This window comes from Schistocerca piceifrons, chromosome 1 (assembly GCF_021461385.2).
Source record: "Schistocerca piceifrons isolate TAMUIC-IGC-003096 chromosome 1, iqSchPice1.1, whole genome shotgun sequence".
Classification (NCBI taxonomy): Eukaryota; Metazoa; Arthropoda; class Insecta; order Orthoptera; family Acrididae; genus Schistocerca; species Schistocerca piceifrons.
In genome coordinates this window covers 688,654,378-688,681,506 of record NC_060138.1, presented here as the reverse complement: position 1 = coordinate 688,681,506, position 27,129 = coordinate 688,654,378, and the positions used below count along the sequence as shown (strand labels likewise).

General features: G+C 39.4%; 1 protein-coding gene across 5 annotated transcripts in view; it reads right to left on the bottom strand.

Annotated features, from left to right (window-relative positions):
• Positions 1-11,200: 11,200 nt before the first annotated feature.
• LOC124709755 (ADP-ribose glycohydrolase MACROD2-like) overlaps positions 11,201-27,129 on the bottom strand; it is a 93,461-nt gene continuing 77,532 nt past the window's right edge. For all 5 annotated transcript variants that reach the window (XM_047240866.1, XM_047240867.1, XM_047240868.1 and 2 more), the window contains 2 exons: positions 11,693-11,766; positions 11,201-11,579 (listed from right to left, as the gene is read on the bottom strand). In XM_047240866.1, coding sequence (XP_047096822.1) covers positions 11,493-11,579; positions 11,693-11,766 — 161 coding nt within the window. In that variant the 3' untranslated portion in view covers positions 11,201-11,492. The remainder of the gene's footprint in view (positions 11,580-11,692; positions 11,767-27,129) is intronic.

Genomic DNA, 27,129 nt, shown 5'->3' with positions numbered 1-27,129 from the left:
AAAGTGGAGTGCCACGCCTCATCACACAACAGCATTCTTCCATCGCATGTCTCTGTATTTCACTCTGTGGAAACCGGCAGAAGAACTCTTCAGAAAATCTGCAGCCTATCAGCTAATAACTTGTTATTTTGTGTGACATAAATATAAGGAAACGTTAGCGACAGCCCCGGACATTTGCACAAGCCCCACCCATTTACCCCCCTCCACACCTACTGCCCGCCACACCAACCAAGAGCGCATCAATATGATCTTTGGTAGTCCTCATTGCTGTCATGTTTTTGTTCGTCGTTTTTTGTTTTACCGTGGTTGTTCATACTAGCATTGCTGTGCTGTTAGAACTCCTTAGCAGTTTGTGTAATACTGTCAATATGAAACATAGATATGCACTCTCAATAAAGTTATCATACACAAGGTACCTAATCTTGACTGTTGTGGCCAACTGCTGTCAAAACTGATACCTAACAGACATTAAAGTGCGATAAGATGTGTTGGAATGACACTGACGAAATTGTGTACATATGTTTAACAATAGGCAGCTCTAAAGCTCTCAAACACTGAAGAAGAACTCAAAGTAATTTTGTGTCTGCTATAAGCAAGCAGTTATAAGAGTTCACAAGTAAAAATTCACCCATTACACAGGCAAATATTAATGAAGAAAGTCACTGTATAAATATCTGACTGCTTGCATTGCACATTTCTACATTATCCCGCTCTTATATTCTTTAGTCTTAATGAGGTAATCAGAAGCAAACCAAGACATCGATTTTGCCTTGTTTATGCACAACATTGACTTTAGAGTAGACAATCGAGATAATGGACAGCATCCTTGGCGATACTACCAATTAATATTTCCCAACAGATTTTCTTAAACTACGCGATGTGACGGAAATTTGCGCTCACTGCAGTTAACAAATATCAGATTTTTTGATATAGTGCAGATGAAAGCTCATGAAATAAAAAAGAGAGTGTGGATACCATTTTTATTTTTCTTTCTTATTGATGATTTTTCAACTCGCATATTCAGTGAACATATTTCTAATTCTTTTCACGATGGTACCGAAAAAACTGCATTTCGTACTAACTACTGATTTTCTCCCTTGTTATGACTGGCATATCTGTGATACGAACAGCTTTGATGTTGGAAATGCGGTAGATCATGGGCGGAGCTTAGGATATGGATTGTTGTGGAGGGGGGTGATTGGGCGGTACTTGTGCAGTCCGGGGCTGTCGCTAACGTTACGTTAAATATAGGATACATAAAAAGAGCAAAGACGAGAGACAAGCAAGACCGTACACATTTCTTCAATCCTTAAGCCCTAGCTTTTCTTTCCTCTCTAATCTTGCCACAGCTTTATATGGCATACTTTCCTTTCTGGCAAAGAATCTATTACAGTACCTCACCAAAGTTCGTCATCGTTTTGCTACATGGAAATACGAAATGTCGTCGTCTAATACTAGAAAAACTGTTAGTAAAATAGTACCCAAGACTAGTGTGGTTTCTCGATCTGATTACGTGTATTTTGTCAGTGTCTGCTAGATAAAATGAAATAGGCCTGCCTAATATTGCAGCAATTGTTACACATACCAAATAAATGAGACTGTTTTGGCACAAATGGTCATTTTCATAACACGACAGAACATAATTCACGAAGTACCAATATCAAATGCCTATTAAGCCTACTACAAGCAAAAAGTTTTATGTTACGAAATAGCTTCACATTTCATTCATACTCTGTAGCTTCTGAAGCATGAGATCGAAAAGCAGTACTACGAAATTTTTATATAAATTTGGAATCTTCATATTCTTCTGTAATTTGTGTGAGGCCCCGTTTCTTCTCGTTCTTCGTTCTAACAAACAATATTGTCATCACTAATTCTGTAACTATTTCCGACAGTGTCAAAACTTATCCTCTGATTAACTCCACTAACCCTGCCACAGTCACCTTAATAGTGTAGCGGTCTCGCCAAAAATTTTCTGTCAAAATTTCATTTTCTGGGATACACAGAGAAGGCAATACGTAATCTTTGTTGCCTGTTATTCCTGTTAGTCGTTTATTTCCACTCTGGTAGTCTGAATCTATGGAATTCTCTAGTAATTATAACAATGCTGATCATTTGTAAACCCAGTTAACCACATAAACAGCGATTGGCACTAACCCACTCAGCTTTATTCCGATCAGCCCGTATAGCCCCGTCCCCTTTTGTCTGCAGGAAAGTTTATTTCTAGATGCGACGGGGATTCCCCTGGCAGAGGCATCACGTGCACTATGTGCGTATTCAAAAATAAACTTATGATACATTCAAAAAATGTTCAAAAACCAACAGGGGTGCGTTCAAAATCATATGAGTAATGGATAGACAACATGCGCTGGATGCTAGGCGCTTTCTGAAACACGGTCTTTTTGCTCAATAACATGGACTTGGCGCCCCCCGCCCCTGAAGCTGCCACCCAGGGCAGATACCCCCCCCCCCCCCCCCGGTTTGCTCCCACCCCCTAGTTCCGGGCCTGTTGCACATATGTGAATCTGGCAGCTTAGTCCCACCAATAAAATTTTTCCGGATAGCATCTGGCTACTTGCTGCTGTTGCTTATACAGATAATTACTGTAGCCAGAAGCGGGAGAAGGTACTACTCAAACGTGGCCCACCTGCGCATGACCTCGGTCGCAACCGCTCAAACGAATCTAGTATAAACAGTTGTGACATCAAGCTCATCGGAGGCAATTTGTTGTAATGAAACATTGCACAGTCTTCCTCAAACGTTTGTCACATTTTCCTGTTGGCAGACGCTTGTGTGACCACCGTGTTTTGTTGTTGTATATGGTGCATTTCCTTTGCAACTTAATTTTTATTTTCGTTTTGTACTTGTTTTATTGCTGTAGCGAGATACAGTAATATTCTTTGTTAGAGTATTGTTTCTTACCATTCAAAGTTACAAAAATATAACTGAAAACTAAAATAGCGAAAAATTCCAGGAATTCTAAGAGACTCCCGGGTCTTACCCAGTTTTCTGGGATAAAAATTCCCGGGTTTTTCCCAGATCTCCCGGGTCGTATACACGCTGAAAGCTCAAGCCACCAACTTAATACGTGGATGATGGATTTGAAAGACGAGACATCCATGGAGTCATTTTTAGTAATCTGTCTTCAGACTGCTACACCATTAAGCAGCATATATTTCACCATAAGATTTACAGCATTATAGGCGATTGTGGCTTCATGGAAATAATTGACACTTTATTGCACACCCGAAAGTTTTGTTGCATTTCAAGAAAGAAGAAGTCATTGAAGAAACCAAAATAATGGCTTGCTCATAGGAAGTGTCCCCCCCCCCCCTCTTTAATATATACAATAACGACCAATCAAGACCTAACATGTGCAAAAGCTTAATATATGCACACAATCTTGCTTTAGTAATCCGGGCAAACAAGTTTGAGGAAGTTGAGAAAATTCTTACAAAAGCACTGGGACCTTTCACTGAATTGTACAGTAATAACCAACTGAAACCTAATACTCAGGCAATGGATGTCTGTGCTTTCCACCTCCAAAACAGACAGGCAGATAAAAAACTAAAATTAGGACGACAGCAAGTTGTAGCATTCCTTTATGCTTAAATACCTTGGCATCACTTTAGACAGGTCTTTGAAATAATGAAATCTCTGTCTCAGCACCAAGCTGAAAGTGTCAGCCTGAAATAACATAACTCAAATTCACTACCAGTAACCGGAGAGCAGAACCTCTGCCATAGCACTCTGTTTCTGTGAAGGGGAATGTGGTACACTGTAGACTTATCAATGGCTTTTGATAGGGTTGATCATAAGGTACTTCTGTCGAAACTGGCCAGAGATGGCGTAAGTGGAAAACTATTGCACCTCATCACATCATATTTAAAAAACAGAAGACAGTGTACCTCAATCTCACACAATAATGGAGAAACATTAAAAAGTTATACATCAAGGGACAGAAATATTAAATTTGGTGTGCTTCAGAGATCGATAATTGGTGGAGGAGGAGGAGGAGGAGGAGATTAGTGTTTAACGTCCCGTCGACAACGAGGTCATTAGAGACGGAGTGCAAGCTCGGGTGAGGGAAGGATGGGGAAGGAAATCGGCCGTGCCCTTTCAAAGGAACCATCCCGGCATTTGCCTGAAGCAATTTAGCGAAATCACGGAAAACTTAAATCAGGATGGCTGGAGACGGGATTGAACAGTCGTCCTCCCGAATGTGAGTCCAGTGTGCTAACCACTGCGCCACCTCGCTCGGTCGATAATTGGTCCCTTCCTTTTTATATGTTACGTTAATGACTACCGAAGGATAATAAAAAATGATACTGAAGCCTGGAAGTCAAGGGAAGCCAGGATTTGGTTACAATTGTGGGCAGGGCTGTAATCAGTTACTATTGGTTGCCTTTTACAATTACACACAATTTATTTTAAACCAGTAATTCGAGACTCAACAATAAATAAAAATACCGCACATTATTAATGAAGGAATAAACAACTGTGTAAATAATAGTGTTTTCAGTGAGTTACAATTTAGAAAATTATTAAATACAGATACAGCAGATAATGTTTTAAAAGCAAGCCACTTGATCTGGGCAGAAGGCCTTACACGCCAGAAATGGCAATAAATTAAGAATTCTTTAAAAACTCACTGCAACTTAAAAATTACATGTATTGAAATATTAAAGGTAAGTTGCCCCAAACACAGCAGAAGACACCAGGAATGGCAGTAAACGAGGTTTTAAGGCTTACTGCTAAGATACAGATAACAAATTAGAATTTTAAGGCAAATAACCACAATCACGGCTGAGGGACATACACACCAGGAACGGTAATAATATAAAAAATTTAGAAACCTGCTGTAAAACAGCAAATACAATAGCAAAGGTTAATTAAAAAAACAAGCAACTGATCAACAAATGGGTGAAATAAGATGATGGTAAGCTTTGTAACACAACCCTTAACATCCACAGAACACTACACTGCTAGATTTATTTCAGAAGGCGACCAGAACTATTAACTAGATATATACAACCTTTAATGTAGGCATTACAAGGTATTGTAATAAATAATACAATAATAAAACACAAGTACCAGTACACGAGTTCCTTAAAGGTTACCCGCAGAAGGTGTGGGCTGAAGGAGTGTTACACTGAACTTCTGGCCATCAGACCCCCTTTTAGAACACACATGTCTTACAAGAACTAAGGGGCCACAGGTGCTCCAGGAATCGACCTCTGAGAAGGTTCAGCAACAAACACTTTCACAAGCGATGAGATAGGCAGCCAAGAGTTGCATTCACTTCACAGGATAGTAACTCAGACTAGTGGCAGTCTAATGAATGACTAATGATAATCTTGCTGAAGCTACCTGATGTCAGATAAAACAAATGCAACGATGGAACAATATGCCAAAGCTGGAACTGATGGTCTGCAATACGTCCCCAGAATACTACGTTTAGAGCACCCGGAATGAGAAAGGAACCACTACCACCAGAATAGAACCGGCCTACAATCAAGAAATGTACACTGCCATTACATACACTAAGCGACCCCCCCTCCTCCCCCCGCCCACAGGGCAGGTAACTGGGGTGTTAGCGGCCAAATCAGATCTGCCTTGCCCAAGCACTCCACTCGCTACTCTTCGCCTCGGCTACACTACGAGCAGCAACATGAACCCAAGTTGCTGGAGAATCACGAGACGCCACAATTGTGGAAGTTTATCTACTTGGACTGAAATGCACTCATGTTAAAGCTTGCTGGATGTGGTTTACAATGAGGTCGTGCACCCTCGTGACCACAGCCCTTCCATCCGGCAGTCCATGCGTGCCACCAGCAGTCCCGGCGTGTTCTGGCACTGCGTGGACCTGGCTACTACTGAGTCCCCAACCACGATCCGGAAAAACGACGATGTAACCCCAAAGATAGGGCAACAGTTACTACATATTGATAACTGCTGCTGCTACTAGTGGACTCGCAACACTTGCGAAACTGTGTGGTGTCAGTCAACACCAGAAGGAAACAAACAACCGCAACCATGCCAGCTAAACGTTACCATTTGGCCTCTAACAGAGGGCGGAAACCTACAAAACAGCACCAACGCAAGCCGCAGCACGGCTCAGATACCTTCATTACAATGTATGCAGATGACACTTCAGGCCTTTGTTGGGGAAATGATTTTCTTAATCTCAGCATAGAGGTAAAAATATTTATAGATATTGCAAAGGAAAATTTGAAAATGGCACTCTAAAAGTCAACTTAAAAAAAACCAAATATAATCCCCTTCAATGTTGGTGATTTGCGAACTTGTATTGATTCTCAAGATAGTAATATTTTAGGGAAAACCTGCAGTTAGTGTAAATTCCTAGGTATATACATAGATAGCAAACTACTATGGACACAACAAATTGACAATATATGTGCAAGGCTATCATCTAGCCTATATGTTTTCAGAAGTGTAGCTCCACACGTCAATAACCAAATGATGAGGACGAAGTATTTTGGTTTAATACATCCATTTCTAGCATATGGTCTTTCATTGTGGGGCGAGGCTTCCAAAACTCATGTGGACCGAGTATTTAAACTCCAGAAAAGAGACTTGAGAATATTAGGCAAAAAAGATGCTAGAGCATCATGTAAGGGATTGTTTATAGATTTTAAAATACTATCTGTTCTATGTATATGTTCGAAACAATAGTATTATTAACTGTAGAAGATAAGAAAGATACATGTAGTAATGCAGAAATTCATGATCACAATACTAGACAAGTACAAAATTTCTATACGATAAACAGAAGACTGAAAAAAACAGCAAACAGTCCATATATTAATGGAGCAAAATACTTCAAAGCACTGCCAAATGAATTGAAGGTAATAACTGTAGAGACATTCAAAAAAACATCTAAAATTATGGCTCATTGAGCAGTGCTTCTATAGCCTACTGTAGAAACTAATATCTAAAGTATTATTATGTCAAATAATTTGGACCACATTCTTAAGTTCCTATTATAAAGTAAATTCAGGTTGTATACTGTTGTATTCTACTACCAATTGCTATACATGTAATTACATGTTTCACACAAATAAATTACAAAATTACAAATATGTTTGACATTATTTAAGGTGCTCCAAACACTAATTTCAAATCCAATATTGTCACTGTTGCATGTGGAATATCTGTACTACGAAAGTTTTAATTTATTCTGTACCGAATTTTGGAGCTGTGCAAGTACACTAAAAGACACTGAAATGTTCTTGATTTTCTTTATTATAAGCAACACTCAATCTGAAATAATAATGCCACCAGGAATATTGCCACGTCCTTTCTCAAATCCACTAAGTAAGCGTATAGAGAGCAGCGATTTGTACTAGAATCTTTTTATCGCAATGTACAGCCAATACTGCATTAATTTTCACCATTTTTAGAATAAATTGAGCTGCTGTGAAACCACAAATCTACATTTTGTTAATTAGATAATATTTGCTTGCTTACATATATATTTTAACCATGCATCACATAATAGAAACATTTATGTGCTCATAACATCATTGGCAAAAAATTTATACTACAAAGTCACATATACTGCCAATGTAGCATAATAAACCACACTCTGAACAACATGTTTTGGAGAGATTGTTAGTGTACTATACCACTGAAACTACATATTTTCATAATACAAATGTTGTTGTTGTTGTTTTTGTTGTTGTTGTGGTCTTCAGTCCTGAGACTGGTTTGATGCAGCTCTCCATGCCACTCTATCCTGTGCAAGCTTCTTCATCTCCCAGTACCTACTGCAGCCTACATCCTTCTGAATCTGCTTAGTGTATTTATCTCTTGGTCTCCCTCTACGATTTTTACCCTCCACGCTGCCCTCCAATACTAAATTGGTGATCCCTCGATGTCTCAGAACATGTCCTACCAACCGATCCCTTCTTCCAGTCAAGTTGTGCCACAAGCTCCTCTTCTCCCCAATTCTATTCAATACCTCCTCATTAGTTATGTGATCTACCCATCCAATCTTCAGCATTCTACTGTAGCACCACATTTCGAAAGCTTCTATTCACTTCTTGTCCAAACTATTTATCATCCACGTTTCACTTCCATACATGGCTACACTTTCAGAAATGACTTCCTGACATTTAAATCTATACTCGATGTTAACAAATTTTTCTTCTTCAGAAACGCTTTCCTTGCAATTGCCAGTCTACATTTCATATCCTCTCTACTTCGACCGTCATCAGTTATTTTGCTCCCCAAATAGCAAAACTCCTTTACTACTTTAAGTGTCTCATTTCCTAATCTAATTCCCTCAGCATCACCCGACTTAATTCGACTACATCCCATTATCCTCGTTTTGAAACTACATATTTTCATAATACAAACGTATAAATACGATAAACATCAATTACTACCTGTTAGTTTCTAAGTTGGTGGTCCCTTCTGACACTAATCGCTGTTGAGAGAAGGAAAAAGGTCTCACAAAATTAAAGTGTTTTTAACTTTTATGGCATGGTGTTATTCCCTTCATTTTGCACGTTCATAAAACTTGTCCCGTAACACCAGTGACTGAGGGCAGAGTGTACAGTACTCACCACGTTCTTTTCGACAGAGTTATAGCTTATTTGCATTTGGCATCTTTTTAATAGCATATGCGGCACAACAGCACTCGTGTCAAAGGACAGAGGTATTGTGGTAACCATCCCGTCCTTGGATGCCGAAATCTAACCTACTTCACACAGAATAGATTCGTGACCAAGCTGTTGGCTGATGTTATCGAGCAACCTTTGACAGTGGCGAATGATGACAGTTGTCAGTGCCACTATGAACTCAGCTTAGCATTTTAGCTAAGTGAACTAAATATTTAGATCGTGTTAAATGCCACTCAGTATTCTTTTTAAAATTTCCCCATGAACTAGTGTAGCGCTTTGGACAGAGTAAAACTAAGGTTAATTTTTATTGTATTATTTGTAACCAGTATTTACGTCTTAACTTTCTTTTGAAAATCCTTCCGATTGCACATTGCCCCACTCAGCAGGATGCCCTACTACATAACTTAATGCAAAATATATTTTTTGAGAAGAGGTGTTGGATGTACACCTCCGTCAGGTTTAAACTTTGGTAAACGCTTGTATAGATTCATGCTACTGCTTAACTGTAGCTGTTCTAGTAAAGTATTTGTATACAAAGATTTCCTGTACACCGACTTTCCGGGATTTTGTGCCTCGTTTTAGCTAGCTCATCCCACAATTGTTTAAATTTATTATTTGGATGAGTTACTTCATTCCCAGAAAGTCGTACAAACAGAAACAGAATCTCCATTTCCGCTTCTTTGCTCTAAAAGTTCAATACAATTTTGGGCATCTGAGATAAGATCCTTTGCAAGTTTACACTCATTTACTGCAAATTTTCGCAAACTATTTACTCCAGTATGAATTTCCCTAATATGTTCTTGAATTTCGTTACGTACAAGGTGGCATTATAGTATGAATTTCGTTTTTAAAAAAGTTTAATTTATGATCTAGCGTATTCGTTAAACGCTCCTCCAAATGCTCAAATCTCACATCAAATTGAGAAAATCTGTCATTGTTACTGGTAAGTACCTCCTTCTTGGATGACTATATTTTATTATCAATGTCTTTAAACTGATTTTGCATCTGCTTGGTAAATTCATCAAATTTTCCCATGTACTGGTAACCCTCTTTCTTGTGATGGCAGGCATGAACAAATATTTTATTTCTCATCTCAGTATGTTTATCGTCTATATCAATGATTTTAATTGTAAAATTAATTGTATTCTACACTTGTCTTATTGTATCACTGACAATACATACAACCTTTTTAAATTTGCCGCCTACACAGCTCACTGTTAACTTTATATTGTGTGTTGCTGACTAACTGCATGTAGGCTGCAGCGTGCCAACGACAGTGTGTGCGCTGCAATCTTTTGATGACTTCTTGTAGATTGTGTACTGTCCTTGGGTGAATACCGGTTTGTTTCTCCCCAACAAAGTTCTTCTTCCTTTTTCACTCAATTTTATTATTCATTTCTGATTCAGTTTGGCATTTGTACTGTACAGAACATCTTGTTTTATTCCCGTTGCCCTTGGCAATGCATTTTCTTCTTGGTGCTTTCTTAGAAAACTAGACTTGTCTTTTTCGTTACATTTTATCTCAAGCATCAAACACCTAAATAATTTGCCACCTGGACATTCCTTTTATATATGATGAATGTTGCTTACTGAATATTTGGTCAACGTTAAGTATTTTAATCAGGATCCAGTTAGTCTGTGGCCTGAATCTATGTGCCTTCTTCCTCCAATTTGGCTCAGACTTCGCCTCTGCACAGGCTGCAGATAAAGCTGCTCAAAATTAACTTCTCATTCTCATTCACTCCACCACATAAATAAGAAGTGAGATGTAATTCACCTTCTTATATTATATTCAAAATTACTACTCAATAAATGATAAATGAGGGCGGTTACCAACTCTTATACTGCACCTCTGTACTACACACATAAAAGATCTAATATTGAACATTATCAATTACAATACACGTATTACCTTTGATATTTTGCGTTCTAAGATTTCATTGAGCTTTTTCTTCCGCACCGCCTGCTCCATGGAACTCCTCTTTCCTCAGCAGGTAGGGTCGTCAGACTTCTACCAACTTTCGTACAGTCACTAGATCGTTAGCTCTGGCATCAGCACCTACAATTTATAACACCTCCCAATACTGGGGTGCTCATCACTTATTGACTACTTTGTCCTGACATACGTATTTAAGGACATAATACCTCTCATTCAAGGAATGGGATGTATCACTACAACATTTAGTTGTCTACTCATTTGTTCAATTATTTAAACTAAGTAAACTGCATACTGATTTAGCAGTATCTCTCAATATTGCACAGTTATGTAATGTAGAGTTTTGTATGGCTTCTGACTCAAGTAAATGAATAAACATTCTCTCTGGATATTCCACTTTTGTTATTCCTATCCATCTTTAAACAAGGCATGACAGTTTTAAATCCAAAAGCACTGTTAGGTAGAAGCAGATAAGTTGCAGCAATCAGCATGTAAAGAAGTAATATGGTTGATTACTTCTAAACTGGTTTTTCCATTTGGTGAAATCATAATGAGGCAGACACTCTGTGACAATGCGATTAATTATAAATGAATAAATTGTTAACACTGCAAAATGTATACTATATATTGCAAAGAATTTTATTTCAATGTATGTTTACATAAGTCAATTGCAACAAGTAGTAAATCAAGTGAAAAAAGACAATTATGTAATAAATAAATGTACACATATTTTAAATCCAAATTATGTCTATCATAATGGTGGCAATATTTATTCAAATTAAATAAATTTTTATTTGCTGATAAAACAGTATGTGCAAGATCCAAATCAAAGTAATGACACATTCCTTTCTATTTATCAGGACCAGTCTCTCACATTGTATCAAATACAAACAATTTTTATTAATGGTTTATTCTACTGGGAAGTAGGCCTGCAGAAGATATTCATAAATCTTCACATCATTTTCCAGGAACAAGCAAAATATCACTCTGTCCACCTGTGAAAGAAAAATATCCATATCTCGGGTCATTCAATAAAAGCAACATAATTATTATACATCTGTATTTCTAACTGCATTAGGGCCTACTTATTTCAGAATGCATTACTTACTGAATCTCCTTGCTTCTCCAGGAAACTCCGAACTGTTTTAAGAGCAACGTTAGCTGCAGCATTCGGAGGATATCCTAAACAAGATTTCCGTTGTCAAAAAGAACAAACAAAGATGTCATTAATCTAAAGGAAGCTGTAGAATGTCATGTTCAGATATGGTTGTAGTGAAAATGATATGGGCTTGCTGTCCTATGATATGGAATCAGTACACTTAGTTTGCTTCTCACTAGTGCGAAGTTTATGCATTTATGTGTATATGTGAAATGATGTGTGTAAAATGAAAAAATACTAACTAATAAAAAGATGTATGTGTATACATGCATAATGTATAATGTAAAAATGAGTAACAACTATACTTTTATGAATATGTAAAATGTATTTTGATAAAGCCAACTGCATGGTAAACATGCTGAATGGCTAATAAATAAACATAAGAAGCATATGAAGGGATATAAGTTTAATACAGCACTTAATTGTTTTATAAGTATTCTATGGATCCACGGTGTGGCTATATCATCTAGATGTGGGACAAGTCAGCGTAGATTTTACACGGCACATAGGTAATGACAATTACGTTTTTAGCAGTCAATAACAACAATTACTGATAAACTTCTTTAACAATGTGCCATTAACTTCACTATTATAATAGTTGCACAGACATGAAAAAAACTTTCACATACTTTTAATGAAGAGTAGAGAGGAAGGTCTTGGGGATGTTGTCTTGCGTATGTTTAAATTACAATCAGTTTTCTTTCATCCATTTACAATTGATCAGTCGATCAGTTGAGGACTGAAGATTTTAGTATTGGTGTATTTCACCCCCTTTTATGCCAGAGATGGATTAGCTCATGGGAGAAGTCATTATTCAGTGTCATGTTATGACTCTAATACACCTGTAAGAGGCCCGTTCAAAACATTCCGGAACATTGGTAATTTCATGCCAATGGTATATTGGAGTGAAATGCGGTTGGCATCCCTGAACATGCCTGTATTTAATATGTAAAAGGCGGGAGTTTCACTCTTGTATGTCTGTTATTGTTCAGTGCTGTATTGAGTAGAATTTTGTGTTGCACAGTTTGCAAATTTCGTGATGGTAGAGTTGGAAGAACAGTATGTCTGCATTAAATTTTGTGTGGAACTCAAAAAAACCCTTATAGGGACACCCCAAATGATGTAGGAAGCCTACGGTGATGAATGTTTAAACTGTACTTGGTGGAATGGTTCACATGGTTTAAAACTGGCCGGACAGGAAGTTAAAGGATGACCCTCGTTCAGGATGCCCTTCGAAATGTACTGTTGGTGCTTGTGTCAGCAATGCCACCGAAATTGCGCTTGTTAATCAAAGACTGACTGTCTGAGAGATAGCAGAAGAATGTAACATTTCAGCTGGATCATGTCATGAAATCCTAGCACAGCATCTTGGAATGCATGTTGCCGCCAAGTTCATCCCACAACTCACGAGTCAAGATCAGAAAGACCTTCGCCTCACAATCTGTGAAGAGTTTTTGCATCGCACAAGTGAGAACGATATGTTTGTTAAGAGAATAACTGGTGATGAGGCGTGGGCCTATGGTTATGTTGGTGAGACCAAGGTTTAATCTTCACAGTGGGTTGGGAAAGGTTCTCCAGGACCAAAAAAAAGCTTGTCAGGTCATGTCAAATGTCAAAGCCATACTGAGAGTTTTCTTCGACATTGAAGGATTAGTTCAACATGAATTCGTGACACAGGGCCAACGGTTAATTGGTAGTACTATCAGGAAGTGTTGCGACACCTGCGAGAAAATGTGAGAAAGAAACAGCCGGAAATGTTATGAGACAATTCATGGCTCTCGCATCACAATAATTCACCTGCACATTCAACCCTTTAGGTGCGTGACTATTGTACGAAAAAAACAAATCACTGTGTTGCCTCATCCTCCGTACTCTTCAGACCTGGCCACCCCTGCAGATGTTTATTTTTTTATTTATTTTTTATTTATTTATTTATTTTTTTAAGTTGAAAATCTCGTTGAAAGGACAAAGATTTGCAACAATATATGGGATAAAAGAGAATTTGCACATGGTGCTTCACGCTATCCAGATAGAGGTATAACAAGGCTGCTTCCGGAAGTGAAAACAGTGTTGGGAGTGGTGTAAAAATTTTGTGGACAAAGTTCCAGAATTTTTTGAACAGATCTTGTATACTACTCTTTCAATGTTAAAGAAGTAGTTTACAATAACAAGAAGCATTAGAGAATACATTAATTGTGATTTTGTGATAATAATTTCAAGTTTCCAGAAGCAGGATGCTAATGAAGCCAACCCCCCCCCCCCCCCCCCACTTTTTCATGGGAGAATGTTGTGTATGAAACAAGAGGCGCACAACAAATACTGAAAGGGGCCCCGCCACCACACAGGTCCAACCACATGCCTGGCATCTCTCACGTCTGTGCAACAGCCTCCAGGTGGCACTCACAGGCGCGGACCTCGTCCTGTTTCTGCACCACTTCGTTCAGCCAGTTGCACATCTGCTGATAGATGGACATCAGCCAATACAGAACGCTGTTAACTGCACACTACTTTGCTCCCATCTTGTATTGGTGGATGCAAGTTACGAACCAGCAATTAGCAGTGCCTAAAGTCAGCCCAGTTTAGTACTCTGAAGACTACTGTCTGACCTACTAGTCAATATTGATGGTGTTATTGAGTGTTTGATCATTTACAATCAGTTAGAGTGAGAATATATAGACTGCCAAGAGCAGCAACGTTATTTAGACATCGCTGTGTTAGGTTTAGGACAACAAGTTCCATTCATCAAACTTTACTAAATTTAAGTACTATTTTGTAACATACTTTTAATACATCTTTGCTATAGTGCTGTCCTATCAAACAAGTGTTTGTTTGTAGGTGTGCAAATCAGCCACTAATCAGAAACCATTGCAGGGAAACAGTCATCTGCTACTGTGGATGTTTAATCTAGAAACAGTGGTGGCCAAATCAAAAAATGCTGATAATGATACAGTCACAGTTGCTACTCAAGATGACTGTACTTGTTCCATTCATAGGTAAACAATGGTGCTCACTGTTAATTAGAAAAATCAGGGAACTTATCAGAAGACAAGGGAAGCAAGGACTCCTAAATTGGAGACCGAGAATTTTATGGTGACTTCAGCAGAGACATGAAAAGGAAATCTAAAGCTTGCTGCTAAGACTCGAAGAAAAACACTAACAAAATTCTGAAAATGTGAGGACATGTGTATAATGCATATAAAAAAGATAATAAAGGCAAAATTATTCAAAAACTCCAAGAGGGGTATGATGATTAGGTCAAGATGATTAGGTTGATGTGGACTTCAAAGATGTGTCAAAATCAGTTCAAAGGAAGTGTCATCAACCTTCTGTTGGTGATAGGCAGGCAGTATTTAATACATTCTGGGAAATGGTGCCATGGAATCAGAGGAACATTTACGTAATCAGTCTTGTGGATATAAATCCGAACAAATAACCACGAAAATACACTGGCAAATCCAGAATGGGATGCTGATTTATCATTTGAAAAATGAGATGGGAAAACAAAGCCTGCAAAAAAGACATTTCTCAATACTCTTAAGATTAAATAATGGAATGACAAACTGGGTAAGGTAACTCCACACGTGGAATGAGCCTTGATTCGAAACTGTCATGTTCTCAAATAAAACAAATTAAAGAAAAAGATGAGACAACCTTAACAAAAGAATTCCTGAACTACCTTCCAAAACTGACATTACATTACAGCATGAAATCTCCCTTTAAGCTGTACCTTGAGCCTATTTCACAGTGCAAAAGCTGTACGGATAACACAAGGAAAATTTTAATACACAGGGGGTTCCACCATTAAGTGGGATCACCTTTATGTTATAAGAGTGCTACCTTAGCTTCCCCAAAGAAATACCAGTGCGACCTGTGTTACAGTTACAGGTTTCGAAATGTGGGTGAAGACATGGGGAAGAAGCACACAGAACAAAAAGAGCAGACAAGGACACACAATGATCTAGATAAGAACACCACCCAGACATCTACTCATTGAAAACCATGGACTTACAGGTTGTGACAGTAGTTCCCAAATTTACATGACACAGACGACAGCAGTCTCTCGACAGCAGTCTCTGGGCTTCAGTAGCCAGACTCTGTGGTCATGTGTGTGTGTGTGTGTGTGTGTGTGTGTGTGTGTGTGTGTGTGTGTGTGTGGTCATTTGTGATGAAGGCCTAGTTAGCCAAAAGCTCACTTTCTGACAGTCTTTTTGTCGAGCATGCCTGTGATTTTTTTGTTATGCCTATCTGTGACTTAGCATCTCTGCTACATAGTGAGTAGCAAATATTCTTTTCATTATATTTTCCATTCCATCCTGCATATTTCATTATTTAAAATTAGTTGTTCATAATTTTACAATGCATAATTTAGAAATTCATGATGCAGTGTGTTACCATTTGATCAAACACAACATGAGAATTGGTTGCATCAAGTTTTGCATGTGTATAGGACACCCAGTCAAGAACAATTTAGGAAAATTCTGTCCAATCATTTTGTATTCTGATGGCTGCAGATATTAGAACAGGAACACAATATTGTCGTAGAAGAAGCTGAGTAGCACTGTGGTGTAGTGGTTATGATACTAAACTGTTGCATGGAAGGTTGTGTGTTCAAAACTCACCTGGACTGTACAATTTTAATTTCTATATTCGGTTCGAGTACATTCTAGAAGTATCCACAAATGTCAAGACTCATTGTACTGGAATGTTCTGTAGCTGTATACATACTGTATGTGTTCTGGCCTGAGGCAGTTCGCTCTGCGCTCTTATATGTGCAAATGTTGAATAAGCCTTCGTTAAGTGAAGTTAGTGTTCGTCATTAATCTAATTACACCTTCTTCTATGTGACATTATTCTGGTGGAGGTGGAGGGTATTGGAATGTGTGAAAGTGCACATTATCGACGACACAGTGGCTCCCATCAGGCCACAACAGAGCCGCCATTTACATGGCGAGGAACCCGAGTTCGAACCATAGTCAACAGATCGCAATCTACCAGAGACAGAAGAAGAAGAAGAAGAAGAAGAAGAAGAAGACGTTATGATGACAGCAACTGTGTGCCACCACATGAAATATCTTTCCACATTCTGTGGTGATGATGGCCAAGATCCTAACGCGTGGCTAAAGGTATATGAGCGTATAGCCAAATTTAACAAATGGAATGACACCGTGCGTACGGCTAATGTATTTTTCTACTTGGAGGGCACTGCCAAGCAATGGTATGAGAAGAACGAGAAGAAGTTCACAAGCTGGGAAGTATTCCAGGTAGAACTGCGCAAGTATTTCGGTGACACACAATTATAGAAGTGCAAGGCTGAAGATAAATTAAAGTGCAGGGCACAGTGTCCAGTAGAAACTACAGCATCCTACATTCCAGACGTCTTGGAGCTGTGTAAAATAGAGGATCCTAGAATGAAGGAGGAAGACAAGGTTGCGCATCTCAGGAAGGGTGTTGCTGAGGACGTCTATCAAACCCTACTCCTGAATGAAGTTTTGACAGCAGACGACTTCATAAAATGGTGCCACTACATCGAGACAATGCATCAAAAAATAATTACAAGCAAGAAGTTTGAACAGCTTCCAAATGTCGTATCGATGTCTGTGATGGATTCTGGTGGAGGCTCCGAGTATTGGAATGTGTGATAACGCACATTATTGACGATACAATGGCCCCCATCAGGCCACGACAGAGCCGCTGTTTACGTGGCCAGAAACTTGAGTTCAAGCCATAGTCAACAGATCACAATCTACCGGAGACAACTGATTTCACAAGTGTTCTTCATCAGATAGTGACAGGAAGGCACTTGGATTGCATGGCGAGCAAAGAACCAAGACGCTTCAAGAGGTCATAAGGGAGGAAGTGGAACAGACATTGAACCCAATCTCTTGTCCTTCATTTCCCTTCAAAATGATGAAAAAGTTGACGCACAGGTGAAGTTATATTCCTACAATGCCGCATGAAGAACCTGTTTGGGCACCAAGGAAGACTGACATCTGAAGGACCCAGGATAACCAACCAGTATGTTACCACTGCAGATGACCAGGACATGTGGTGCACTATTGTCGAAAAAGTTGGCGGATATTTGATGACGCCTGTGCCAGAAAAAAGCAGACTGATCTTATCCGACGCTAACTCCGGGACAACAAAGATAAACAAGAAGATGTGGGTGCAAGATGACGTGGGTCACCATTGCCGCAAGCTAGCCGCTGGAGAGGACACTCCCCAACATACAGATCAAGGTCTCCATTGCCATTTAGAAGCTCCAGCCAATCACCTAGCCGCTGCAACCTGGAAAGATAAAGGTTGCGACCTTCCTTGGAGGTGAGGTCGCCAAAGAGAAAAATCCTCTGCTGTCGATCACTACAAAAACGATAGAAAACTATGTCGATATCCTCATGGACAGCTGACCAGCCCAAGCTCTTGTGGCCTCTGGAGCATCATATCCAGTGATTTCGGAGAAGTGCCATCGCCACTTGCAGAAAACCATATTCACCAACAACAAAACATCTCTGGTGAAGGTGGCTAATGGGAAATATGTAAAACCTACAGGAAGATGTACCAATCATGTGGGTACAACTGGCCATACACAGCCCTTAGAATTCGTCGTCTTACAAGAGTGTAGTGATGACGTCATTCTCAGATGGGACTTTTTGAAAGCTTTTCAGGTAATTATAGATTGTGGTCACTCGAAGATTATGCTAGAAGAGATGAGATACTGTGGATAGGAAGATATGCATCCGAGTGTGTGGAGACTATGTGTGCTGGATGAAGTGATCATTCCTGCAGTCAGTGCTAGAAAGGTAATTGTTACGTGTCATGCCATGCATCAACCCATGGATCTTGTTGTGGAATGTAAGCGAAGCATACCACTGAAGAATAACTTGCTCATCCCAGCCTCTGTCATCTTGTTTAAGAATGGATTCGGTAAATTGTGGATAGTTAACTGTCGCCGAGAACTGCAGATCCTTACAAGACACATGTGCGTAGGAAACACTGCGCCGTTAATTGAAGAACAGCTGAGCATCATAGAAACCTCCCATGCTGATTCTGTGGGAAAAATTAGCACTACCACTACGAGACAAGATCTTCTAGCTCAACTATCACCAGATCTCACTAAGGAACAACAGAAGAAGCTACATGACATTCTCCAAGAGTTCTCTGAATGCTTCAATCCGCAGGTTAAGAGAAAATTAGGCAAATCGACGGTGAAGCACTGGACTACAACCAATAAGCCAGAGAGCAAACCGTGTGTCAGCGATGGAACATCGAACAATTCGCGACGAGGTAGAGAAAATGATGAAGAGTGACATCGTTCAGCCTTCGCAGAGCCCATGGTCGTCACCAGTGGTCCTTGTCAGGAAGAAGGATGGCAGTTGGCGCTTTTGTGTTGATTACAGGAAGCTTAATAAGGTAACTATAAAGGACATTTACCCTCTTCTACAAATTGACGAGACACTAGATTGTCTGAAGGAGGCTAAGTTTTTCTCAACCATGGACATGTACTCATGATACTGGCAAATCGAGGTAGATGAGGCTGATCATGAGAAAACTGCATACATCATCCCTGAGGGCCTGTATGAGTTTAAGCTAGTGCCGTTTGGTTTGCGTAATGCACCAGCAACTTTTGAACGGATAATGGATAATCTTCCAAGTCACCTGAAGTGGACGATGTGTCTTTGTTATTTAGATGACATTATAGTGTTCTCAGAGACATTTGATGAACATATAAAAAGACTGAGGGTCTTCTTAAGTGTCTCCAACAAGGTGGACTGAAACTTAATCCAAGAAAGTGTCTCTTTGGAACAAAAGAAATCAAAATACCTGGACACCTTGTGTCAAATGAAGGTGTGCGGCCAGACCCAGATCTATAATGGAATTTCCTATTCCTAAAAGCATTAGAGATGTGAGAAGCTTCCTCGGATTATGTTCTTGTTACCGTCGTTTTATCAGAGTTTTGTATCAAAGCCAGACCACTCCAAGAGTTGTTAAAAGCTGATGCTAAATTTATCTGGGGTGGTGCACAACAAGTTTTTTGATGTGCTGCAAAAAGCTCTGACGACTGACTCTGTACTTGGTCTGTACGATGAGAGAACACCAACAGAACTACACATAGATGCCAGTGGGTACGGGATCAGTGCTGTTCTGGTGCAAATTTCGGATGGAAGAGAGAAGGTTATAGCCTATGCTTCTAGGACACTTACAAAAGCTGAGAGAGGCTACTCAACTACAGAAAGAGAAGGTCTTGCTGTGATCTGGGCCATGTGCAAATTTTGACAGTATCTGTATGGAAGGCCATTCACCGTTGTTACAGACCATCATTCACTTTGTTGGTTGACAGGTCTTAAGGATCCAACAGGAGGTCTCGCCAGGTGGAAATGTCTTCAAGAGTATGACATTACCATAGTGTACAAAAGTGGAAGAAAACACCAAGATGTCGACTGTCTCTCAAGAAACCCTGTGCAAGATCATCAAGACTTTGATGAAGATAGTGACTATCTTGCTGCACTCCATGATCTCTCTGCTGAGCAGAAGAAAGATGCCAAGATATCTCAAATTACACTTGCCTTAAATCGGTCAGAGGATGTGAAAGGACAATTTAATGTAGTTAATGGATCACTTTGCAAGAAAAACTTTGATCCATATGGAAAGAGATGGCTACCGGTGATTCCTAAACACATGCGCTTAGATGTTCTACAAAAATTCCATGACACACCTGAGGCCGGACACTTTGGATTTATTAAGACTTATGATAGAATCCACAAGAGATTTTTCTAGCTAGGTTTATTTAGGAGTGTCCGTCACTATGTGTCGCACTGTTGAGGGTGCCAGAGGAGAAAGGCAGTTCTTCAGAAACCACCTGGCCGACTCATACCACTTCCAATAGCCGAAATCCCTTTCCAGCGTGTTGGGATTGTCCTCCTTGGATGATTTCCAACGTCTGCTAGTGGCAATAGATGGATTATTGTTTGCACTGATTATCTGACACGCTATGGGATTACAAAAGCCGTGAAAACAGCCGAAGCTCCCGAAATAGCCAAATTCATCGTGGAAGACACTGTATTAAAACACGGTGCTCCAAGGTCATTAATTACATTACTCATCACATGACTACTGCCTACCATCCACAAACTAACGGGCTTACTGAACGCCTTAATAAGACCTTGACCAACGTCCTATCAATGTTTGTCAATGTTGAGCGGAGCAACTAGGATGAGGTGCTACCTTTTGTGACATTTGCCTACAACACCGCCAAACAAGACACCACAGGATTTACGCCATTTCTCCTGGTGCACGGGCATGAGGCAACTACGACGATGGATACTGTGTTTCTGTTGCATCCTGATGACATGGATGATGACTATATTGGCCAGGTGTTAACCAGAACTGAGGAAGCTTGGCAGTTAGCTTGAGTCCGCACACTGCTGGCTCAAGAAAACGATCACCGAAGGTATGACGCGAGCCAATGCCCTGTTGTCTGTCTACCAGCCTGGTAACCTCATCTGGATCTTCACTTCTGTTCAGAAGATTAGTCTCTCTGAGAAGCTCCTCAGACGTTACTTAGGACCTTATAAGGTTGTAAGGCAGTTGTCTGATGTTACTCATGAAGTTGAATATTTCGACCCTGACATAAGATGATGAAAGATCAGAGATACCATCCACATACTTCGAATGAAGCCCTACAAGGATCCTGAAACCCAGCGTAAATTAAAAGCTCCAGCGGCAGGCAACAAGTGGAAAGGTGATGAAGAGTGTAGCAGCAAAAGAAGTTCTAAGAAGGTCACTGTCCATGTGAGCATCAGTCATCGGGAGTCGGAGTACACAGGGCCGATTACTCGTTCCTGGACTAGGAGGACGCAACACCGAGATGCTGTTCTCTTAAGGAGGGACCAATGTCTCAGAAGAATCTGAGTAGCACTGTGGTGTAGTGGTTATGATACTAAACTGTTGCATGGAGGGCCTTGAGTTCAAAACTCACTTGGACTGTACAATTTTAATTTCTATATTCGGTTTGAGTACATTTTAGAAGTATCCACAAATGTCAAGAATTATTGCATTGGATTGTTCTGTAGCTGTATATATACTGTATGTGTTCTGTCCGGAGCCAGTTCGTTCCACGCTCTTGTATGTGCAAGTGCTGAATAAACCTTCGTTAAGTGAAGTTAGTGTTTGTCATTCATCTAATTACGCCTTCTTCTACGTGACATTATTGTCAAATGCTCTTTATTTGATATTGGAGTTTTGATTATGCAAAAGTTTTGGAGAAAAGACATACTCAAAATGAGTGTGACTTAGTTCACAGTTCCATCTAGCGCAAGCTTGAAGGATGTGAAGTTGAAGTTCCTAGCCCATACACCTTGATACCTAAAGAGGTGACAGTTTCACAACTATATGTGCGCTTCCATGAAGGATTTTAATAAATATTGGTTAAGGTTTCCAAGTGGGTATTGTTACTTGCTTTATCAGCACCAAAATGAATGTAACAGTGTAAAGTTATACAAGAGACTGACAAATACCACAGAAGTAACATACCCTACCACAAATGCCAAGAATGTTCCATGTATCTGTTGTAATTAAGCTTTCCAAAAAGTATTTTCACTGTTTCACTTTTTGATATGATAAAAAATTTCACTGTAGCACTGCAATGCAAATATTGTGCCCCAATGAAATGTATCAGGTATTCTACACAGTTTCTTGTCTCTCTTGCTAAAGTCGTGTTTTGCTACTCATGCAATATTGCTTCTTCACTGACAGTATCATGACCTGCTGTCTGAGACACCTGCAACTGTAGTCTGCAACATTGTTTCAAAATAAATTACCTACTGATTCCACAATGGTAGGTTCTTGTGATTTACACTGTTAAATCATGGTGCCACTTTTCATACACTTCAGCCACTGTCAGATGTTAAACATTCCATCAAATGTTGTGGAAGTGGAACAAAGAAGGGGGGGGGGGGTGGTTTGAGGCAAATTCTAGTCAACAAATGGAATGAATGCTTGACACCTCCCAAACCATCACCCAGCTGAATGCTAAACAAACGGTGAAAAACGCCAGTTAGGAAATTATACATAACCCATTTCTTGCTTTTATCCCATGTCACTCATTCCTCACCAAATGAAAGTACACAAAATGAATGTACTTATAGTAACAATATCTTGTGAGTCATTGGCGTCCATTTCCCAACATATGTTCTACAGAAATGCATCTGTACCTCATAAATGGCACAGTACATTTGATCTTTCAAATCACAAGTAAACTGTAGCATCATCATGTGAAAAACAAAAATCAATTTCTTATAGCTTATACAATATCAGACGAAAAAATCAAAAGAAAGGGGAAACATGCCATGCCGTATTCTGAGAGACCACATATTTGCTACAATAGTTTACCAAAACATACAAATGACAAATTACACAGTTTTGCCACAACATAAGAAAATATAACATGACAAAAATGGTCACGTTTTGGCCAGTTTTCACAGCAAGCATGGTAGACAGTACTAAGAAAACAATATTCAGAGTAATCCGTAAGTGAAAAATAACACTGATACAATTACACCTACACACACTGTGGTGAGCAAAGAACTTCTTTCCAGGGTCAAACTAGACTGCAAATTGCAATTATAATGTTTTTATTCTCTCCATCCCCCCCCCCCCCCCCCCCCCCCCCCCCCCCCCCCCCCACACACACACACACACAATTATCTACCAAGCAAATGACACTAACAAGGCACAGATTGCAGATTATCTGCAAAGCTAACATCAACCATTCATCTTTGGAGACAGAGATGTGCAGTATCATTGTACACAATTAAAAAGTACTGTACAATATGTTGTGGTCAAGTACAAGCCAAACCCAGCTATGAGGAATGGGAAAGAGAGGATCAGCCCAAGATTAAACAACGCCAGCACTAAGCAAAAATAAAATTTTGGTGACTTATGAAAAATTTAAAGAAAACTGTTTTATGTAAAGTCACAACTGGATAAAAATCATGCATACAGTCATTAAGTGATCATACTGGCACCAAATGGAAGATCCTGGGGAAAAGAATTAAACACTGAAGGTGGTCTCTTCAGTTAGTTCACTACATAATTGTATGTTTTTGGCTGGCTTGGGTTGGGTTGGGAGGGTGGAGTTTCACTGGTTGTGACAGTTAGTGTGGAAGGTTGCTTCAGTTAGTGCAGGATGTTGTTTGTTGTTCTTATAAAAAAGATGAGGTGGTTTTGGTTGGAGTGGGAGGTGTTTCATGCCTAGCATTTCATCCCCTCCCCTGCCCCTCCCCCCAAGTTTATTATCATTTTGATAGTTGTAAACTGGGTTATTATTTGTAGTATTTTTATTTCCGTATCTACATTTTACTTTTTGTGTTGTTCTTGTCAGCTTGACTCTACATTTGTTTGGAATTAAATGTTTGGTAAGTTTCACTTCTGTACTCAATCTATTTTTTGTGGTTTTAGTTATTGTTTTTTCGCTGTCTTTTTTGTGTTTGATGCTGTAAATTTTGTCAATTTGTGTTAAAAATGGCATGTGTTGCAGTGTTTCAACATTTATTTTCTTTTTGCTATCTTTTTTGTAACTGAGCTATATACATATATATAGGTCAATTATTGTTGTCAACATTTTTGCATTATCTACATCTACATCCATACTCCGCAAACCACCTGACGGTGTATGGCGGAGGGTACCTTGAGTACCTCTATCGGTTCTCCCTTCTATTCCAGTCTCGTATTGTTCGTGGAAAGACAGATTGTCGGTATGCCTCTGTGTGGGCTCTAATCTCTCTGATTTTATCATCATGGTCTCTTCGCGAGATATACATAGGAGGGAGCAATATACTGCTTGACTCCTCGGTGAAGGTATGTTCTCGAAACTTCAACAAAAGCCCGTACCGAGCTACTGAGCGTCTCTCCTGCAGAGTCTTCCACTGGAGTTTATCTATCATCTCCGTAACGCTTTCGCGATTACTAAATGATCCTGTAAGGAAGCGCGCTGCTCTCCATTGGATCTTCTCTCTCTCTTCTATCAACCCTATCTGGTATGGATCCCACACTGCTGAGTAGAATTGAAGCAGTGGGCGAACAAGCGTACTGTAACCTACTTCCTTTGTTTTCGGATTGCATTTCTTTTGGATTCTTCCAATGAATCTCAGTTTGGCATCTGCTTTACCGACAATCAACTTTATACGATCATTCCATTTTAAATCACTCCTAATGCATGCTCCCAGATAATTTATGGAATTAACTGCTTCCAGTTGCTGACCTGCTATTTTGTAGCTAAATGATAAGGGATCTTTCTTTCTATGTATTCGCAGCACATTACACTTGTCTACATTGAGATTCAATTGCCATGCGTCAATTCGCTGCAGATCCTCCTGCATTTCAGTACAATTTTCCACCGTTACAACCTCCCGATATACCACAGCATCATCCACAAAAAAGCCTCAGTGAACTTCCGATGTCATCCACAAGGTCATTTATGTATATTGTGAATAGCAACGGTCCTATGACACTCCCCTGTGGCACACCTGAAATCACTCTTACTTCGGAAGACTTCTCCCCATTGAGAATGACATGCTGCGTTCTGTTATCTAGGAACTCTTCAATCCAATCACACAATTGGTCTGATAGTCCATATGCTCTTACTTTGTTCATTAAACGACTGTGGGGAACTGTATCGAACGCCTTGCGGAAGTCAAGAAACACGGCATCTACCTGTGAACCCGTGTCTATGGCCCTCTGAGTCTCGTGGACGAATAGCGCGAGCCGGGTTTCACACGATCGTCTTTTTCGAAACCCATGCTGATTCCTACAGAGTAGATTTCTAGTTTCCAGAAAAGTCATTATACTCGAACATAATATTTGTTCCAAAGTTCTACAACTGATTGACATGAGAGATATAGATGTATAGTTCTGCACATGTGTTCGATGTCCCTTCTTGAAAACGGAGATGACCTGTGCCCTTTTCCAATCCTTTGAATGCTACACTCTTCTAGAGACCTACGGTACACCACTGCAAGAAGGGGGGGGGGGGGGGGGGCGGCAAGTTCCTTCGCGTACTCTGTGTAAAATCGAACTGGTATCCCATCAGGTCCAACGGCCTTTCCTCTTTTGAGCAATTTTAATTGTTTCTCTATCCCTCTGTCTACCATTTTGTCATCTGTGCAACAATCTAGAGAAGAAACTACGGTGCAGTCTTCCTCTGTGAAACAGCTTTGGAAAAAGACTTTTAGTATTTCGGCCTTTAGTCTGTCATCCTCTGTTTCAGTACCAATTTGGTCACAGAGTGTCTGGACATTTTGTTTTGATCCACCTACTGCTTTGACATAAGAACAAAATTTCTTAGGATTTTCTGCCAAGTCAGTACATGTTTGTAATGTACTTCTTTTTGTTTTTTTATTGTTTTATCTATCTAAGCTGTTTATGTAAAATGTAGTAATCTATTTGCCAGACGGAAAGTGAAAAGGGACCTCTAAATTTGAGTTAGTTATAATATGTTGAATATAGTTGATTGGAAACAGGTTTTTTGAGATGGCGCATTTTAAAGTTTATTACCGGCATTTAATGTGATGTAGTTAAGAAACAAATTCTGAATATATATTACACTTAAAATTTCCTTTGTCAAATGGCAACCCTTTTTCAAGTTAACATTACACATTAAGTGGTTAGCCCCCTTAAGACCTATAGCACATTATAGTGTACAAAAATTTAAAGCCAAATAAACAGGCCCCACACTGAGAACAATTAGTGTACCCTGCATAGATTTTTTTGGCAAAATATTGGTAATTTTATTCTGAGTTATGGCATGTTTCACACCAAATTTTGATGTTCAAGCCATTATAGGCCCAAAGCTGCTTAAAATTCTGAATTCACAGAACCCTCAAAAATTGAGTCCTGAGATCCCATATTTTATAGTGGCCAAAGGATTCAATTTTCAACTTCTAAACTATTTGTGGCTGAAGGACTTCAAGATTGTTCACAAAGAGCATTTTCATCTCTTCTTGTTTGATTCTGGAATATGTGGCTGGTAAGGTTTCTCCTCATGATCCTCACTGTCACTGACTTGTGGTTCTGGTTCTACTTCAGGACACAGAATGTCTTTTTATTCCTCTATGCAATAGGTCCTGATGTTTATAAAAAGATAACCTTTTCGGGTTTTGTCATTCATGCTGGAATTACTGCATCAGAAAACCCAATGGGTCTATTTTCTTTAGCAAAGATGTAATGCGGAAATTAATTTCCATCAATGTCCATTTTGCAACATACACTATCTTTGTAGCTGATGTTGAACTCAATGTTATTATATTTAGTTATGTAAGGTCTTTGTTGGGATTACTATTCTCCACCATTTAATCAATCATATGTATTCACAGCAACATCATCTTGTTCATCTC